The 20348-nt window shown below is 43.5% G+C and overlaps 1 protein-coding gene and 1 non-coding gene across 2 annotated transcripts; both read right to left on the bottom strand.

The window, feature by feature from the left end:
* Positions 1–7155: 7155 nt before the first annotated feature.
* On the bottom strand, positions 7156–7262 carry LOC131002094 (small nucleolar RNA R71). The gene has a single exon (XR_009094172.1). It is a non-coding gene; the product is annotated as a small nucleolar RNA R71 (small nucleolar RNA).
* An 11428-nt stretch (positions 7263–18690) lies between these two features.
* On the bottom strand, positions 18691–19944 carry LOC130998315 (uncharacterized). Its single transcript, XM_057923743.1, has one exon. The coding sequence runs from the start codon at positions 19942–19944 to the stop codon at positions 18691–18693; it is 1254 nt and encodes a 417-aa protein (XP_057779726.1).
* Positions 19945–20348: the final 404 nt, after the last annotated feature.

Raw genomic sequence — 20348 nt, forward strand, 5'->3', positions numbered from 1 at the left:
ACAGTAGGGGCCTAACGGGTGATCTCCGTTCAGTAAAACGCTGTTCGTGTTAAGCAAAGGCCAGAGCATACCAGGGCGTGACAACCGGTATACCCACGACCGAGTAGCTGAGCAGCGTCAACAAAAGGCGTTGTAGATCCGGAAGGTGAGGAAATGATTGATGGGATACATTGTCCTTCCTCAGTCTTGGGCTTCTCTAGAAACTACCCATCAACTGTGACGAGGCATAAAGCCATGGTTATCAAACGAGGAAGGTAACTTCTGCGCCGTAGCATGTCTATGACTGGTCGGCTAACAAGCCGGAAATGGTTGTGTCCAGGAGGCATGTGTCACTCAAAATGCAGAGTTGGGGACCTCGGGAGAGAAGGTTGGTGAGGGTCATACTTGGTGAGTAACGGGTATGACTACTATCTAAGGAGGAGTGAAGCACTGCCTTGTGACCGGGGATTGTGTGACCTTCGGACCAAGTGATCGCAAAGGACTTAACCATCCTAAATGTGAAGTATAGCCTCTTGAAACGCCCCAATGTCTTTGGGCCACGCCTTGAGTCTATACGGATCATGGACGGATCATCAGTATGCCTATGACCGAAATAAATATTGACAACAGTTATGACCTAACCGAAAACCTTACCCCTTGTTATATTTGATCTTTGTTTAAGTTTACTTGTGCAGATAAACAGGTTGAGACCGTGACAACTCAATTTGTGCACCCGAAGAGTAAAGTAGTTCCTCACTCTCCGTGGGATCGACCTTATACTTACTGCTAAGACTGTTCTTTGGTTGCGAGCAATAGGAGCGTGTACTGTCCGTCTGGGGCATACACAAATTATTTTGATACCACGCGCCGGGCGACGGGTGCACGCGTCCTATCAGTATTCGCGTCGAATTTCTGAGGAATTTCCTTGGCAATTTGCAGGAGGTTAGACTGGGGAAATCGGCAGCGAATTTCTCGAGGAGAAGCCTCGACGCCGCGGTGGTGGAGTTCTGGAGCGATGTCGCCGTGGATCGGTGACGGAGGAGCTCGAATTTGTTGTCGTCGCCGGATAGGTACATCGACATGTCGAGATTCGATTTGCCGGAGTGGGATGGTTTCGCCAAAAAATTGAAGAAATTCAGTCGGAGAAGATGACCAGAAAAAAAAAGTTAAATGACCGTTTAACGCGGGGTGTTATTTTCACCCTTCTTTCGAGAGTTCGGGGAGGTCGACGGGCCTTGACCGATTCTCGGGGGGTAAAAGCTATAGGGGTGCCATGTTTAGGGGCTAATGTGCACCTTTGCCCTAATAATAATAATAAACACTAACAACAATAACAAAAGTGTTAATAATCCTAAATAACCAATTTGTTTAAGAAAAAATTATTTTTTTTTTGTTCAAGCAATTTCATTAATCAAACCATTGTACCAACAGTACCAGAAATTACATCACTCGCGAGATTAAGTCCTCGGAGCTCCAAACAGAAAAGTTCAACTCCTTATCAAAACTACCAAAGGTTTTATACCAACACCAAGTTCTAGCTTTAATCTCTAGGATCACATCTTCAACCGCCCACTCCTTTCCTTCAAACCTTTTGTCGTTTCTCTTCTTCCAGATTATCCAGCAGCTACCAACCCACACCATCTTAAGGAACCTCCTTATCTTCTTTTCATTGCCACAAAAACAGAACATCACCCAGTGCGAAGTAATTGAGCGAGGACGAGCCGTGCAGACACCTAGCCACTTCTGGATGGCATCCCATATCTCTTGCGTTCTGGAGCATAGGGAGAATAGGTGGTTTGAAGACTCACCATGATCGTGGCAGAAAGGGCACTCAAGCTCCTCTTCTTCCAAAGTGATATTCCTCTTCCTTAAATTATCGTAGGTTGGCAGTCGATCTCGTAACAGTCTCCAGGCCGTGACCAGGGCTTTGTGCGGTGCGAGCGTCTTCCAAACCGCAGCCACGGATTTCGCAAATTCAGTCTCACTGAGGTCCTCGCCTTGTTTTGCTTTAATAACGTTGTATGCAGATTTGATGGTATATCTACCATCTGTATTCTCCCGCCAGATCCAGTCATCTTCGACACCTGCGGTCAATTTGCAGAAGGAAATATGGTCTGTAAGCAGGTTAACCATCTCCATCTCCCTTACCCTTAACTCCCTCCTCCACTTTAACTCCCACACCCAAGACTCGTCATCCCACCTCCCTGACTCGCCAACTTTAACCTCCTTGTTCTCACAGATACGATAAAGTCTAGGGAATAAAATTTTTAGCGGTTCCGAGCCCACCCACGTATGATCCCAAAACTTCGTCTCTAACCCGTTACCTAACCTCCGTTTGATATTCTCCATGAACCATCTCTCCGGCCCCCCTCCACCCGCTGCAATGACCTTCGACCACCAACTCGTTTTTGACCCTCTATTCCCGCTGAGCCTTATGCCTCCCTCCACCCAGTCGATATCACCATAAATGGATTTTACTACCCTTGCCCATAACAAACCCCTCCCCTCCCAGTACCTCCAGATCCACTTAACAACAGGTGTAAGATTTACCCACTCAATGTTTCGGAACCCCATCCCCCCTTCTTTTTTGCTAAGACACATATCTCTCCACTTCACCCACGTAATTCGGCCGTAATTCCCATTTCTTCCCCCCCCCCTCACAAGAATTTGCAGAACAGAGAATTCACGGAACGCACAGTGGCTTTAGGTATGATAGAGAATAAAAGCTGATAAATAGGTATAGCTTGCAGAATAGCCTTCACCAAAGTGATTCCTCCTGCCAAGGACAGCTTCGAGTTCTTCCAACATTCGATCATTTTCCTAACTTTTTCCTCCAGATACTTCCAGTCAACAGCACTCTTAAGCTTTCATCCAACCTTGATCCCTAAGAATTTGAAGGGAACTGTACCCACGTCGCACTGAAGCTGGCTGCCCACCTTTCCGTAGTTGCTTCATCAACGCCAATACCCACCAAACAACTCTTCCCAAAATTCACTTTTAGCCCTGACATGAATTGGAAAAGTTTCAGAATATTTCTCACCACCTCTACATTCTCCTCATGTTTGTCCAAAATAAAGATTGTATCATCTGCATATTGCAAATGGGAAATTTTCACCTTTTCTCTGCCAATCTCTGTAGGTTGTAGCAGTTTCATAGCCACTGCTCTATCCGTGAGGGATTGCAGCCCTTCGGCGGCTATGAGAAAAAGGAAAGGCGACAAAGGGTCTCCTTGTCGAAGACCTTTTTCGAGATAAAACTCACCTGACGGCGACCCATTTACCAACACATTCGCTGAAGCTGAGGATAAACACCCCTTGACCCACTTCCTCCAAATTGGGTGAAAGTTTAATCTCTCAAGCATGATATCGAGGTAATCCCATTCGATCGAGTCATAGGCCTTAGCAAAATCAATCTTGAACAATAATCTTCCAATGCCCTTCTTTCTTGCTTCATGCATAGCCTCATTCAACACAATAACCCCATCGAGAATGTATCTTCCACTAATAAACGCACTTTGGTTTTCTGAGATGATGGAGCCCATAACTACTTTTATTCGGCCCGCAAGCACCTTTGCAACAGCTTTATACACACTACCAATCAAGGATATCGGCCGAAAGTCGCCTATGGTTCCGCATTCCTCCTTCTTTGGTATAGGGACAATATAAGAGGAGTTGCCTCCTCTCGGTATCTTCCCATTCAAATGAAATTCATTCATCAGTGTGAACAAATCGTTCTTGATTATCTCCCAAGCCGATTTCCAGAATTTGAAATTGAACCCGTTCGGGCCCGGACTCTTGTTGGCATCACAGCTCCATGCAGCTTCTTTAATCTCCTCTTCAGAAAAGGTCTGATAAGCCACGCCTTGTCCTCTTCAGACAGCCTTCGAGCCGTAAAATCTGGTGGGGTAATTGGTAATACCCTCTTGTTTCTCCGAAAGAGTTGTTCGAAGGAATCCGCCACCTTTGCTTTGATCACCTCCGGTTCATCAATCCACTGCTCACCGAACCACAGCCCAACAATCTCGTTTCTCTTCCTTTGCCCAATGATGACTTTGTGGTAAAAGTGAGAGTTCTGGTCACCTTCTCTCACCCAACGATTCTTAGCTTTTTGCTGCAATATGATATTCTTGTTGCGTGTGTGAAGAATAATCTTGGCTCGGATTTCATTCTTTTTGGCGACTTCCATCTCGTCGAGCCCAAAGACATCATCTAACACGTCCCACTGATGAAGTTCCTTCTTGCCGCTTTTGATCTTTTGGTCCACAAAACCGAAGGATGTCTTATTCCACTCTTTCAAGGCCATTTTCACTGCCTTTAATTTTTCTTTGAAAACAAACCAGCCCCATCCTTCCACTGTAGTATCATTCCACACTTTCTGAACCAGATGGTAGAATTCCGAGTGTGTCGTCCACGCATTGATGAAGCGGAAAGGCTTTGGACCCCAGTCCACCCTCTTTGTAGAGAGAGTAATCGGGCAGTGTGATCCGAGACGGATCTCTGTAAGCACCTCCCGACAGTTGCCGGCCAAGTATCTAACCACAATTCATTAACTAGGAGTCTATCGAGCTTGCTTTTACATCCCCCATTGGCTTGATACCAAGTAAATCTCCTCCCCTGCGTTCTAATCTCCGTCAACTCACTTTCCCTGATAAAGGAGTCAAACCTCCTCATATCACCCATTCCGTAGTTATCTCATTTCCCAACCCTCTCCCCAGGCTCCCTAACTGCATTGAAGTCCCCCAAAATACACAAGCACCTGTCTCGGTTTTGCTCCACAATGGTCTTGAGCCTATCCCACAAATTATCCTTTTCTGAGGAAGCTATAGGTGCATAAACATTAATAAGGCAAAAACTGTGGTTACCTACCTTCCCTTCTCCGTTAATGATCACTGCTCCCTCCATCTCCCACGTGCTTAATGCTGTGAACTTGTCTTTGTTCCACGCACATAAAATTCCCCCGGACCTTCCTTCAGCATCCCTGCGAGTGATAAACACTCATTTTGCATGGTTTTTATGGTTTATATTCTGTAGTTTAAGTCGATTTTACACCCGTTTCATTATTGTTTGGAGTTCATTTACTATTATTTCGAGATTTCACGTTTGGGTGTAGTTTTGACTGTTTGGATGCAGAATTGAGTGATATTGGAGCATAGAGTGTAAGGAACATGTTGAAGAGAAGAGTTTTGAGAGAATCGAGCCCAAAAATCGAGAAAAGACGAAGATTCTGGAGTCGGGACGAAAAAGGAGCAACTCGGCGGTCAAAGGGCGTTGACCGCCGAATTTTGGAAGTTTAAAGGGTGAATTCGGCGACCAAAACGGCGATCGCCGGCCAGGTCGCCGAAAACCCTGGATGGATTTTGGCCTTCGGTGGAAAAAACGGCGACCGCCGTTTTCGTGTGTTAACTGGCCGGAATTCGGCGATCAATTCGGCGACCGCCGAACGGGTCGCCGAATTTGAGGCATGTTTTATTTCCCTTCCGCGTTTTTACGTTTTTTCAAGTTATTTTCGGTTTAGAACTTGGTTTTTCACCCTAAGACTATAAATAGGTCCTCTTTAGACCTATCTAGGGTTCCCAGCTTTAGTTTTTCAGTTCTCAATTTTCATATTTCAGTTTTATAGCTTTAGAACTTTTTAGCTTTCCAGTTTTCAAGGCTTGGATCAAGATTGAAGATTCAAGTCGCTACAATCGTTTTAATTCGGTTTTTATACAATTTGTTTTTACAATTGCGTTCAATTTAATTATGTTTATGTTTGATTTTATTATGTCTGGCTAGTTTTTTGATCTGAACCTAGGGTTTGTATATAGCTGATTGATTATGTGTTTTTGATTTATTGATATCAATTTGCCCTCCAACTTATGATTCATGATTCCTGGTTCTTAATCTCTTGTGAATTATCTGATCAATGATTTACATGTCTAGCTGTTCAGTTTGAGTCTTGAATGCGATAATTGTTCAGCCGATTCAGGAATGCATGATATAGTGTTAGCCTTGAGTCTTGAATGCGATAGGTGAAGCTATAGGAAGCTATTCTTTATGTGCTATTGGGAGTTAATTAATTCCTTGGAGTCTTGAATGTGAAAAGGGATTAATTAATCTACGTTCATAGGTGGTCGTTAGAGACGCTTGTGGATAGTATAGTGATCTTTCATCAGGGTTGGATTAAAATTGGTAATTGAATCAATAGGTTGAATGCATGTAGTTGATTGGTGAAAATACATCCCTAGGGTCAGAGTTTTCCATATTTGAATTTATCTACGTATTTTTATTAGTTTCTATTTGCGTTTTAATTTACGTCAACCAATCTCTACCTTTCGTTGCCTGAATATTACTATAGTTTAATTAGGATTACTTAGAGTAATTCGTTTTAATAGTCCCTGTGGATACGATACTCGGTTACTGATTTTGTGCTGCAATTGCACCGTGTTAGTTGCGGTAATTTGTTGCTAATAATTTAGTGATCAACTTTTTGGCGCCGTTGCCGGGGACTATTTAGAATTAACTTTAATATTTCTGATTAGACTTAAGCATTATTTCAGGCGTTATAAGTTTTAATTTTTTTTTTTTTTAGTTTTTAAATTTCTGTTTTTGTTTGTTGTCTCAGGCGTGCATGATCACGAGATCCAAAGGAAAGGAACATCTAGTACCTTTGAACTTGGAAATCGAAAAACAGTACAAAAGAGACAACCGCGAAAAGAAAAAGCAAGCAATGGCAGAGAATAACATGGACCTTCAAACTCTTGTGCAAGTCGTGACAAACCTTCAGAGGCAACTAGATGAAGAAAGAGAGCGCAACCGGGCTCCTCCAACAGAGCCACCACTGAATCACATGTATCAGCCTAGGGTTGATCAATTTCAAGGAGGCAGATGGGGACCAACTGTGCAGGCTACCACGTTCGAACTGAAGCCGGGATTGATAAACATGGTGCAAGCTGAACAGTTTAGTGGAATGGCTGATGAAAATCCGCATGTCCACATCACTCAGTTTCTAGATATCTGCGACACTATTAAGCAGAATGGAGTGCCACCAGATGCCATCAGAATGAAGATGTTTGGATTCTCTCTCAGAGATAGAGCAAAGGAATGGTTCAAGTGTTTGGACAGAGGTGCTATTACTGGATGGGAGGATTTGTGTAGAGCTTTCTTGGCAAAATACTTTCCTGCCTCTAAAGCTCAGAAAATCATTGCAGAGATTTCTCATTTTTCCCAGCTAGGAGATGAGACCATTCATGATGCCTGGGAAAGATTTCGTGAGCTGCTCAGGAAATGCCCACAACATGGTTTCACAGAGGATCAGCAAATCATTCACTTTTATAATGGTTTGACTGGTCTAACAAAGAGTATGGTGGATGCTACTGCAGGTGGATGTCTTCTCCATAGAAATACAAAGGAGGCGTATCGTGTGATAGAAGAGATGGCCTCCAACAGTTACCAATGGCCGAATGACAGAAATTCCACGAGAAGAATTGCAGCTGTGAATGAGGAGAGAGATGATTTTAAAGAGAAATATGAAGCTCTTCAAAAGCAGTATGAGTTGGAGAGAAAGACACTGCTAGCTAAAATTCCTCAGCAGCCGAGTTTACCTGATGTGTCACAGTTGGAAGATGCTAATTACATCCAACGGCAGTACCAATTCAATAGACCAAACTATCAAGGACATCAGGGCGGAAATCCACCGTATCATCTAAATAATAGGAATCATCCAAATTTTTCCTATTCAAATCCCAACAATGCTTTGCAGCCTCCACCTGGATTTTCTGTTTCTAGTGGGGGAGTCATCAATGAGCCAAAGAAAGATTCAATAGAGGAAATGATGAAGCAAGTTTTGGTGAAGGTCACCGGGATGGAGACAAACTCGGCAAACTTGGGAACCAAAATGTTCAACATGGAGCAAAACTTTTCAGCACTGTCCAAACAAGTGCAAATGTTAGAGAATCAAGTTGGTCAGATTGCCAACCAAGCAGCTGCGCAGCACACACCAGGAAAGTTCCCTAGCAACACTGAGATCAATCCTAAAAATCAGTGTAATGCAATTCATCTAAGGAGCGGGACTCAATATCAGAATCATCCAGAGCTGCAGGATGGCAAGGGAAAAGGTGTAGAGATTGTTGAGGAAGATGACTTGGAGACGACTGTTTGCGATTCGCCGCCTACTTCAAAGGCATCGAGTTCTGCTGCCGTTAAGGAGCCCATTCCTACTCCCACGTTTCCCAGGCCAGAGTACAAGCCTGTAGCGCCTTTCCCGAATCGCCTGGGAAAGCCAAAGATGGATGAGAAGTTAGCCAAGTTTATGGAGGTATTTTCAAAGCTGCACATCAATATTCCTTTACTTGATGCTTTGAGAGATATGCCAGGCTATGCCAAGTTCCTCAAGGATGCAGTCTCCAACAAGAAGAAGTTGGGGAAATATGAGACGATAAATCTTTCCGAGGAATGCAGTGCTGTGCTACAAAGAAAGCTACCATTGAAGCAGAAGGATCCTGGCAGCTTTACTATAGCTTGTGTGATTGGAGGGCAGAATTTCTCCCGTGTGCTTTGTGATTTAGGGGCAAGCATCAATTTGATGCCTCTCTCTATTTTCAAACGGTTGGAGATTGGAGAAATCAAGCCTACATCTATTGCTTTGCAGATGGCAGATCGTTCCCTTACTTATCCCAAGGGAGTTGTGGAGGATGTTCTAGTGCAGGTGGAGCAGTTTATCTTTCCTGCAGATTTCGTAGTATTGGACATGCCGGAGGACAAGAATACTCCATTGATCTTGGGGCGTCCGTTTCTAGCTACGGGCCGTGCATTGATAGATGTTCAGGAGGGAGATCTGACTTTCCGTGTCAATGATGAGAAGATGACGTTGTCTATCTATGATGCGATGAAGAAGCCAGCTGAGCCACAAGTTGAGGATTGCAACCTAATTGATACTATGGTGGATTTTCCTGCAGCTGTAGAGGATCCTTTGGAGGAGTGCATCACACAGTCATTATTTCCGTATTCCGATCTAGATGAGGCGTGTGATGAGATTTTAGATTATATTGCAGAGCTGGAGGCCGTTGAGAGCCATCCCATCGATCATGTGCCTTACATGGATATTCACAAACCTGTTGATGGGGGAAGCAAGTCCACGGAAAAGGGAGCTGATTTTCCTGCGCCAGCTGCAGCTGCAGCTACACCCAAACTTGAGCTAAAACCGCTTCCTGAGCACTTGAGATACCAATTTTTGGGTGAGAATGAAACGTTTCCTGTTATTGTATCTGCTTATTTATCTCCGTTGGAGTCGGAGAAGTTGATGCGAGTGTTGAGGAAATACAAGTCTGCTATAGGATGGTCTATTTCTGACATCAAAGGAATTAGTCCTTCTATTTGCATGCATCGTATTTTATTAGAGCAGGAATACAAGCCTAAGGTGCAGCCGCAACGACGTTTGAATCCGGCGATGCAAGAAGTTGTGAGAAAGGAGGTGCTCAAGTGGTTGGATGCAGGAATCATATATGCCATCTCTGATAGTGAGTGGGTGAGCCCAACTCAAGTTGTCTCCAAGAAGGGAGGCATGACTGTGGTTAAGGATGAGAGAGATGAGCTTATAGCTACGAGGCTAGTCACAGGATGGCGCGTGTGCATTGACTATCGAGCTTTGAATGCAGCCACACGTAAGGATCACTTTCCTTTGCCGTTTATTGATCAGATGCTTGACCGCTTGGCAGGATATGAGTACTATTGTTTCTTGGATGGGTACTCGGGCTACAATCAAATTATGATAGCCCCGGAGGATCAGCATAAGACCGCTTTTACTTGTCCCTATGGCGTTTTTGCTTTTAGGAGGATATCTTTTGGTCTCTGCAATGCTCCTGCCACGTTTCAACGCTGCATGATGGCGATTTTCCATGGGTTGATTGAAAACATTATGGAGGTATTCATGGATGACTTTTCTGTTTTTGGTTCCTCCTTTGATAATTGTTTGGACAATCTTGCTCAAGTGTTGCAGCGTTGTGAGGAGACGGCACTAGTGCTAAATTGGGAAAAATGCCACTTCATGGTTCGAGAAGGCATTGTTTTGGGGCATAAGGTTTCTGCCCAAGGTTTGGAGGTGGATCGTGCGAAGATTATGGCTATAGAGAAGTTGCCTCCTCCTACATCTGTGAAATCGGTGCGGAGCTTTCTTGGGCATGCAGGATTTTATAGGCGCTTCATCAAAGACTTCTCCAAGCTGTCCAAGCCACTTTGTGCTTTGCTAGAGAAGGATGTGAAGTTTGTCTTCACCGATGAGTGCCTCGTCTCCTTTGAGAAGTTGAAAGCTGCCTTGACCACTACGCCAGTTTTGATCACGCCGGATTGGAGTGCCCCGTTTGAGTTGATGTGCGATGCTAGCGATTGGGCCGTGGGAGCTGTGTTGGGGCAAAAGAGAGATAAGCTGTTCAAGGTAATTTACTACACAAGTAAAACTTTGGATTCTGCGCAGATGAACTACACTACCACGGAGAAGGAGCTGCTAGCTGTGGTGTATGCTTTTGATAAGTTCCGTTCTTATTTGATTGGAACTCATTCAATTGTCTACACTGATCATGCCGCCATCCGCTACTTGTTTACGAAGAAGGACTCTAAGCCCCGCTTAATTCGTTGGATCTTATTGCTGCAATAGTTTGATATGGAGATCCGAGATCGCAAGGGATGTGAGAATGTGGTAGCTGACCACTTGTCTCGATTGGAGAATCCGATTGAGGGGGATGATCCGAACATGGCCATAAATGAGTCTTTTCCCGATGAGCAGATTTGGGCGGTGTTATTTAAGGATCCATGGTATGCCGATTATAGCAACTACTTGGTTATTGGAGCTCTTCCCGAGGGGTTATCGCACTATCAAAAGAAGAAGTTCCTCCATGATGTCAAGTTCTATTATTGGGAGGATCCTTACGTATACCGGAGATGCGCCGATGGCTTTATTCGGCGATGTGTTAGGGAGCATGAATGGCCAAAGATCATTGAGGAGTGTCATAGCTCACCTAGTTGAGGTCACTTTGCAGCCAACCGCACTGCCATGAAGGTAAATCATAGTGGATTTTATTGGCCTTCAATTTTTGCAGACTGCCATGCTTTCGTGAAGTCTTGTGATCGATGCCAACGCATGGGCAACATCACCAAGCGGGATGAGATGCCGCAAAACATCATTGTTGAGGTAGAGCTATTTGATGTTTGGGGAATTGACTTCATGGGTCATTTCCCTCCTTCATGTGGTTTTTCCTATATATTGCTTGCGGTTGAGTATGTGTCTAGATGGGTGGAGGCAATCCCGACTGTCACCAATGATTCAAAGGTAGTCATTAAATTCTTGCAAAAGAATATTTTGACTCGATTCGGAGCACCGAGAGCGTTGCTTAGTGATGGGGGTTCGCACTTCAACAACAAGCTGCTAGCAAGCGTTTTGGCAAAGTATGGAGTAAAGCACAAGGTGACGACTCCATATCATCCTCAAGCTAATGGGCAGGCAGAGTTGGCAAATCGAGAAATCAAGCAAATTTTGGAGAAGAGCGTCGCCAACAAGAAAGATTGGGCCAAGCACTTGGATGATGCTCTTTGGGCGTATCGCACCGCCTACAAGACTCCAATTGGTATGTCTCCTTATCAACTTGTTTTTGGCAAATCCTGTCATTTACCTGTTGAGATAGAGCACAAGGCATATTGGGCGACGAGGAGAATCAATTTGGAGTTCAAGGAGGCCGGCCATACAAGGCGAGATATGTTGACAGAGTTGGATGAGTGGAGGAATGAAGCATATGAGAGTTCCCGTATTTACAAGGAAAGGGCAAAGAAGTTCCATGATTTGAGCATTCGCACAAAGGAATTCAAGCCGGGACATGAGGTACTCTTGTATGATTCTAAGCTTCGACTTTTTCCTGGCAAGCTGCAGTCTAGATGGAGAGGTCCATATGTGGTTCACAAGAGCAATTGGAATGGGACTTATGAGTTGCTTGCATCGAATGGGTCCACTTTCACTGTTAATGGACATCGCCTCAAACCGTACTTCAAAGCTGAATTGGACCACGACGTGGAAGTGGTCAATTTCATTGATCCGTGATTGGAGGTATCGTCAAGCTATAGACGTTAATTTTAGCACTTGTTGGGAGGTAACCCAATTTTTACTTGCTTTGTTAGTTTTTGCTTGTTTTTCTTTGTTTTCGTTTGTCGTTTCTTTCTTCTCGTTTTTACTTAGTTTCTTTTTGTTAGTTTATGTTCGTTTTTAATGTTTTTCCTAGTGTGTTTCGTTTTTGCAGTAAAAAAAAAAAAAGGGAAAAATCGAAAAACGGCGACTCGACTGGAAATTCGGCGACCCAGCTCTGAAAACGGCGACCAAAACGGCGATCGCCGTCCAGGTCGCCGAATTCCCTGGATGGAATTTACACTCAAGGCAGAAAAACGGCGGTCGCCGATTTCGTTCACAAAAATTCCAAAAAATGGCGACCAACTCGGCGATCGCCGAGTTGGTCGCCGAACTGCCCAGGTTTGTTTTAAGTTGCGTTTTTTTTCCTTTATTTCATACCCTACACCTAAAACACACACTCAGCACACATAGTAGTATAATTTTTGAAAATTCTTCATCCAATTACTCCCAAACGACTTTGAATCTTCACAATTCCTTCCATACATTCACTACCCACATCATTATCTTCCATTCCATCCGATTACTTCGGGTTTTCATCCACCAAATCGGGAGATTCACGAATTTGGGGTTTTTTGCTCAAGAACACTTGAATTTTCGAAAATCACTCCTAAATCCTCAAGGTATGTGCTTCTAACTCTTAATCTAGTGTTATTCCTATGCTACTACTATGTTTCTTTGGTTTGATTGTGAAATTTTTGATGGGTTAGTAGAGCTAGGGTTTATGCTAGAACTTTTTATGAGCTTAATTGTTTAGGGAGTTTGAATCAATTGCTTTGTGTTGATGTTTGAACTTATTGATAGATCATTGTTGGTGTTGATGAGTGATGGAATCCACAAGAGCATGCTAGTTCTATAATTGTTAAGTCTCAAGGGGATATTGTCTTTGCTTTGATTTTGATTGGTCTTTATTTGAAGACTATATGTGATGTTGATTGTGGCATTGATAATATTCATGAGGCTGTGTATCTTTTGAAAGACTTAGCATGATGTGGGGGATTATGATAGACACAAGAAGTTGATTTTTGTCAAAAGAGATGGAAAGGGGGTGCTAGTTGGCTTGTTTTGAAATCTTGTGGATGTTTACATGGTTTCTAACTAGCAATTAATCCAGGTACCATGGCCCCAAAGAAGCGTAGAACCGCCGGCGCCTCAAGCTCACGCCAACCGGGCGAAAGCTCACGCCAACCGGGCGAATATACACGGGAGGACCCCGAGTTTCATGGGGTAGTCCTGATATCCGATGATGATAGGGTTCGGTTTAAGAAGCTTGCCAAGAAGGGGATCGAAATCACACGGTATGCCGATCACGACCTTCTCCGAGAGATGGGAATTTATGACGACGTGAGAGACCTGTTCTACCATGTGGGGTGGGTCTACATCTTCAACGGTGGATGGCCCACCTATGAACGAGCAACGCTGGAGATTTTGAGCTCGTTGGATCAGTCGGTCTTCAAGGAAAACAGACCGAGAACCATCTATTTCCAACTCAATAATATTTGGGAGGCGGATACTTCGGTGAACGAGATCACCAATGCACTCAACTGCAGGATAGGGGGCTACACCGTGCATACAATTGGTACCGAGTTCAATGTTGGAGCATTTTGGAGAGAAATAGCCCTGCCGAGCGCTGGTGCATTCGAGTCGGGGACATCGAATGCGGCGGATATCAGAAATCCTGTCCTAAGGATGGCACACCGCATCTTGGCTTATACGGTGCTTGCACGGAAGGACAACACTCATGTGACGCAGCAGGAGCTGTTCATGATTTGGGGGATGCTCACACGCACCCCAATGGATTTGACTCAAATCCTCCTCAAGCAGTTGTTCAAGGCATCCAGCGCGACCAGAGGAGTGATTACAATTGGAGGAATGCTTACACCCCTTGCCCGACGTATTTGTCCCGCCGTTGCTCAATGGGATGCGTTGGCAGGTGATACGCTACTCAACGGTCGCCGATTGGTCCACATGCGATTCTTGACGAGCGCCCAGCCCCCGTTCAAGCTAGTGCAAAGTGATGGAGACCACTTCCCCCTGCCGAACCCGCCTCTCACCCGAGTGGGCGGACGCTTTGAGACGCAAAATTGGCTAATGAACACTGACGCCCATTTGAGGGTTATTGCAGGGCAGCGGGTTGATGAGCAGGTCTTTCAGCAGGAGCAGGTGCATGAGGAGGAAGAGGAGCAGGAGGAGCCCGCGGCAGAAGCAGCCGGAGAACAATGGGGACCGGGAGCCCATTTTGATGTGACTGACCTCACCGATCGGATGCAGCGGTTGCAGGGCTTCGTCGAGCAACAGGAGGCGCAGCTCACGGTGATGCGCACTGACGTCACAGCGGTTCGCCTGCAGCAGCAAGCGATGGATGCATATCAGCGCGAGCAATTTGCTCATTATGGCGCTTTTGAGACATACGCCCGGGAGGAGTTCAACCGGCAGGCGACCTTTGAGGCGTGGCAGCGGGCTGAGATGGCGAGACAGCAGCAAGAATATGCGAGGCAGATGGCTATGCAGGAGGAACTCCTACGACAGTTTCAGGAGTTCCAGAGGCGACAAGGAGGACCGCCATCTTGAGTGATTTGTAAGTATGCTAACCATAACTTTTATCTATTTTTCCCTCCAAACTTATTTTCGAACATTCGCTCCTTAATAAGTTTGGGGGAGGGGGATGGAGATTAGTTATGGTTTGCATTTTTAACCTAGCATATTTTTGATCTTTTTGATGTTTTTGAGGAGATTTGTTCCTTAGTCTTTTAATTCGTGGGCCTGTAATTAAATTGATATAATCTCTCAGACTTACTCCATAGTTTCTGTGCTATTTTGAATGGTTGTTGCTCCATTTAGTTGATTGGTAAGGTGCCTGTGACGATTTCTGCGAAAAAGAAGGTAATTCTCAATTTTTCTCGATATGATGACATGATTTGAACCGATGTGTGTGATTGATGAGTAGATTTTGCCTTGACTTTTGACATTGAACAAGCTAGTGAGGAATTGAGCCTTAACTGCCCATATTTGCAGTTTGTTCTTTGTTTTTGAGTGTTGTCATGCATGTAGTGCGCTTCTAGAACTTGCCATGAGTCTTGGTCGAGGTTGCTTGTTGTGTTCAAGAGTTTGAAATGATCTTAGGCCATTTTTCGTAAGCCACGTTATATCCCAAACACTGTCCTGAAAAACATTATTCCCTTGTTACCCGTGTTTGAGCCTTTTTAAGCTTTGATTCATTAACCGGATGATAGGGGGTGATGGAGTATATGGGGATCGTCGTATGATATTGATTGTGGGTTGATTGAAATAAGGGTGAAACATGATTCTAGTCATTCTTATAAGCTCTAGAAAACGAAAAAAAAAAGAGAAAAAAAAAAGAAATTTTGATGAAAGTTGATTGAGAAAGTCGAGTGATAATTGAAAAATTCATGGATAGTCGACTTTGTTGTTATGAGAAAAATGAGAGTATAAAAGAATGTCTAGTTTGATTTATGATGATTATATCCCTTGGTTTGTGATGATGTTGTTAGGTGGATGATGGAATTTATACCATGCTTGAATGGTGAAGTCATAAGGTTGGTGAGAGCAATTTAATTTGAGTCACTTAGCCAAATTTCCCTACCTAATCCAATGTCCCTACATTAGAACCCAAATTTAAGACCTATTTGATCTTACCCTTGACACACTTTTAGCGATGGAGATTTTGAGACAATTAGCAAGCATATGGTAAGTAATCTGCATTTCATGAGCTTCGATGAGTGATACACGTCCTTTTTCCATCAATTGAGAGTTGAGCGAAACACTTTTATCTTGAGAGTCAATTGTTGGAATGTCGAGGTTGAATTTGCCATTGATTATGCTTGTTGGTGATTATTGTGTTCATGTGTTGAGAATTTGAGGGAATTCAAAAGTTTTATTTTTCTGAGGCATCGATGATCCAATCATCTTACCCATTCGTGTTTATTGTTTTGTTCTTCTCGTTGTTCGAGGACGAGCAACATCTTAAGTTTGGGGGAGTTGATAAACACTCATTTTGCATGGTTTTTATGGTTTATATTCTGTAGTTTAAGTCGATTTTACACCCGTTTCATTATTGTTTGGAGTTCATTTACTATTATTTCGAGATTTCACGTTTGGGTGTAGTCTTGACTGTTTGGATGCAGAATTGAGTGATATTGGAGCATAGAGTGTAAGGAACATGTTGAAGAGAAGAGTTTTGAGAGAATCGAGCCCAAAAATCGAGAAAAGACGAAGATTCTGGAGTCGGGACGAAAAAGGAGCAACTCGGCGGTCAAAGGGCGTTGACCGCCGAATTTTGGAAGTTTAAAGGGTGAATTCGGCGACCAAAACGGCGATCGCCGGCCAGGTCGCCGAAAACCCTGGATGGATTTTGGCCTTCGGTGGAAAAAACGGCGACCGCCGTTTTCGTGTGTTAACTGGCCGGAATTCGGCGATCAATTCGGCGACCGCCGAACGGGTCGCCGAATTTGAGGCGTGTTTTATTTCCCTTCCGCGTTTTTACGTTTTTTCAAGTTATTTTCGGTTTAGAACTTGGTTTTTCACCCTAAGACTATAAATAGGTCCTCTTTAGACCTATCTAGGGTTCCCAGCTTTAGTTTTTCAGTTCTCAATTTTCATATTTCAGTTTTATAGCTTTAGAACTTTTTAGCTTTCCAGTTTTCAAGGCTTGGATCAAGATTGAAGATTCAAGTCGCTACAATCGTTTTAATTCGGTTTTTATACAATTTGTTTTTACAATTGCGTTCAATTTAATTATGTTTATGTTTGATTTTATTATGTCTGGCTAGTTTTTTAATCTGAACCTAGGGTTTGTATATAGCTAATTGATTATGTGTTTTTGATTTATTGATATCAATTTGCCCTCCAACTTATGATTCATGATTCCTGGTGCTTAATCTCTTGTGAATTATCTGATCAATGATTTACATGTCTAGCTGTTCAGTTTGAGTCTTGAATGCGATAATTGTTCAGCCGATTCAGGAATGCATGATATAGTGTTAGCCTTGAGTCTTGAATGCGATAGGTGAAGCTATAGGAAGCTATTCTTTATGTGCTATTGGGAGTTAATTAATTCCTTGGAGTCTTGAATGTGAAAAGGGATTAATTAATCTACGTTCATAGGTGGTCGTTAGAGACGCTTGTGGATAATATAGTGATCTTTCATCAGGGTTGGATTAAAATTGGTAATTGAATCAATAGGTTGAATGCATGTAGTTGATTGGTGAAAATACATCCCTAGGGTCAGAGTTTTCCATATTTGAATTTATCTACGTATTTTTATTAGTTTCTATTTGCGTTTTAATTTACGTCAACCAATCTCTACCTTTCGTTGCCTGAATATTACTATAGTTTAATTAGGATTACTTAGAGTAATTCGTTTTAATAGTCCCTGTGGATACGATACTCGGTTACTGATTTTGTGCTGCAATTGCACCGTGTTAGTTGCGGTAATTTGTTGCTAATAATTTAGTGATCAGCGAGCCAAGTCAAAATTATTCCTTCCCCACCAACCGAAACAGATCGATTCCTCCCAGTTTTCCAGTTTGGTCTTCTGAATGAAACACACATCAATTCTCTGCTGCCGGATGATATCTTGCACGTCTCTTTTCTTCGCCGAGCTTCCCAAACCTCTTATATTATATGATAAGAAGTTCATCATAACCAACAGTTTCCCCTCCCAGCGAAACTACCGGTTTATTTTGCATCCCGATTTGTGACCCCATTACCGAATCATCGGCATTACTTGACAAGCCTATCTTCTTACCGAATTCCCAGATGGCTCTGCCCTCCTCGACCATCTTATCGTCTTGATAGGTCTGAAGTTCCCCACTCCCCCTTTCCTCGTAATTCTGAACCTTCCCTTCAGTTTCATTACCCAGCTCCAATTGGGAGATAAAATTTCTCCAATTCTCCTTATCATTAACCTTTGATTGCCTTTTTTGGAGCTTCTTTTGTCTCTTGGCCAACGTTTTCTCTGCATACTACCTTATTCCCCCCTTCTTCCTCCCCTTCGATTCAAATTGATCCTCTGCCCTCTCCTTCCCCTTTTGGATTTGTGAAGCCTCCACTCTCTCCACATCTTCTTCGATCCAACCCCTTTGCTTTTCAAAGTGTGGATTTAGACTTTCTTCAGGGGTATTGGTGATGCTTGGGGAAACCACTCCCGACGAAGAGTCTCTCTCTATCCTACCGTCATCACCCTTTGAGTGAGCTTCGAGGATATCCTTTCTAATAAGGGGTTGCGGTTCCTGCGGAATAACCTTTTTTTTCTTTTGTCGCCTCATCAGTTAATTGAGCGCTAGAGACCTCTCCCTGATGGGCCGTGGCCCGCAGCAAAGCAGAGGAGTTATCCAATTTCTCACGTGGGCTGAAAGGCCCAACTCTAGATGGGCCCTCCAGAATAGGGACAAACGTAGGTAGGCAAAGATCTGGTGCAAAATTTGAATTATTTGGCGCACGCTCAGCCGCCAAGGCACCAAGGTTTTTTGTATTTCTGAGATTCTCGTTACCAACGGTCATAGGAATCGAAGAGGCGCCATCAAAGTTCACCGCTCCATCTTCCTCCTATTCCTCAACTTCTGAGCTAATTCCGATGATGGCATCCACCGGAGAAAGAGACCACTCAGATTCGGAATCCCCCTTCATTCTGTCTTCGTTAGTCGGAGACTCGTCAAGGTATCTCACTTCTTCTATCCTGATTTTGAAAGCAACACCATTGATCCTACAGTTGAGTACTCTATCCACCGACTGTAGACCTGTTGAGATTTGGATTCTCGCTTCATCCAGCTTCTCTCTGTACCTTGTTCCTTCTTCCAATTTGAGCACTAGACCGAATTTGGAGCAAGCTAAGTTGAAGAACCTAGGGTTCCAGGCATTCAAAGGGACACCCAACCACCTTGTCCAGATGATGCGTTGAGGATTAACGTCAATATTCCTCCATGGTCTACACCATTGGAACCAGAACACTCGCCACTCGTCGAAGTCTTTCAGCACCTCGTCAACGGATTGCTCGCAAAAACTTTGAACCAGGACCATGTTACTGCCAAGTGTAGTCACCTTGATTCTACCTGCGCATTCACAGTTGATCTCGTCCTTAACCTCTTCCCAGACAAAATCTGTTTTTAAATAACCCGTAAAAGCATCTTGAAGCCATTCTACTTCATCCACCATGGGTTGAAATATCAGTTGTTCATCAAAGATATCCTCACCACAATTCTCCCCTCTGTCTTCATTTTCACCCAACAGCGCCTCTCTGAACGAGACGCCGGCCTTCCTAGTTCCAGCCGAGATTCCAACGTTCATTTTATTAGCCGAAGGTATGTCGTTTTCCTTGTCAGTTCTTCCTCCCCAAACAACATCACTCGCTCTATTAAACCTAGGTTTGTAAACCCTAATTTTATAGCTGCCAATCCAAAGCTGGTTGAGATCAGCCAAGAGTTCCTCCGGATCCGAAACTCCTTCGAATCTGAAAAAATCGAAAGGTTTTCCTTTGAGATCACGCTTTGTCGGGCAGAAAACATCCAAGGCTTTTCTAACGGATCCAAACTTACTTTTGAGAAACTCAACACTACAATCTTCAGGGATGTTATTGAAGAAGTAAGTGGTCACCTCATTTTTATCTTCTCGTCGGAAGTGCCGCATGCAAGGATGTGAGTCACGGTTCCATGCGTCTGCTTCGCCATACCTTTTATCAGTTTTCACATGGTAAGGTTTTGGGTAGAACCTATGGCTGGGATGATTTAGCTGCCTCACCGGTGGTCTCTCGGAATAGGTCGACGCTACCCCTCTCCTCTTCACTTCTCTCCACTCGCTCTCCATTTTTAAGAAAAAATTAATTATATCCACAAAAATTAAAATATATTATTTCAAACCATTTTTTATGCAAATAGACTATTTTTATATTTGGAACCATGATGTATGTGAAATTATGCGGGAATTAATAGACTAAAGTGGCTTATTTGACCGTCACTGGCATATTATTGCTTGTGGAATCATTTTGAAATTTTCGACACAGGTAAATCGACTCTAATGTCAACTTACATATTATAACTACTCGATTTTTTATTTTAGAATCTAAAGATTTTAAAAGGTATTGCAATTTTCAATTTTTGGTGTTGTCGTGGTTGTAGTTTTCAAAATATGTACTCCCTCCGTCCGCCAAGATTATGTAAAAATTACTATATTTGGCGTCCGCCAAGATTATGTCACTTTCTTTTTATGGC

This window comes from Salvia miltiorrhiza, chromosome 8 (assembly GCF_028751815.1).
Source record: "Salvia miltiorrhiza cultivar Shanhuang (shh) chromosome 8, IMPLAD_Smil_shh, whole genome shotgun sequence".
NCBI classification, from domain to species: domain Eukaryota; kingdom Viridiplantae; phylum Streptophyta; class Magnoliopsida; order Lamiales; family Lamiaceae; genus Salvia; species Salvia miltiorrhiza.

Bases quoted from the DNA above. Each gene is read 5' to 3' on its own strand.
- LOC130998315 (XM_057923743.1), bottom strand. From the start codon at position 19,944: ATGGAGAGCGAGTGGAGAGAAGTGAAGAGGAGAGGGGTAGCGTCGACC.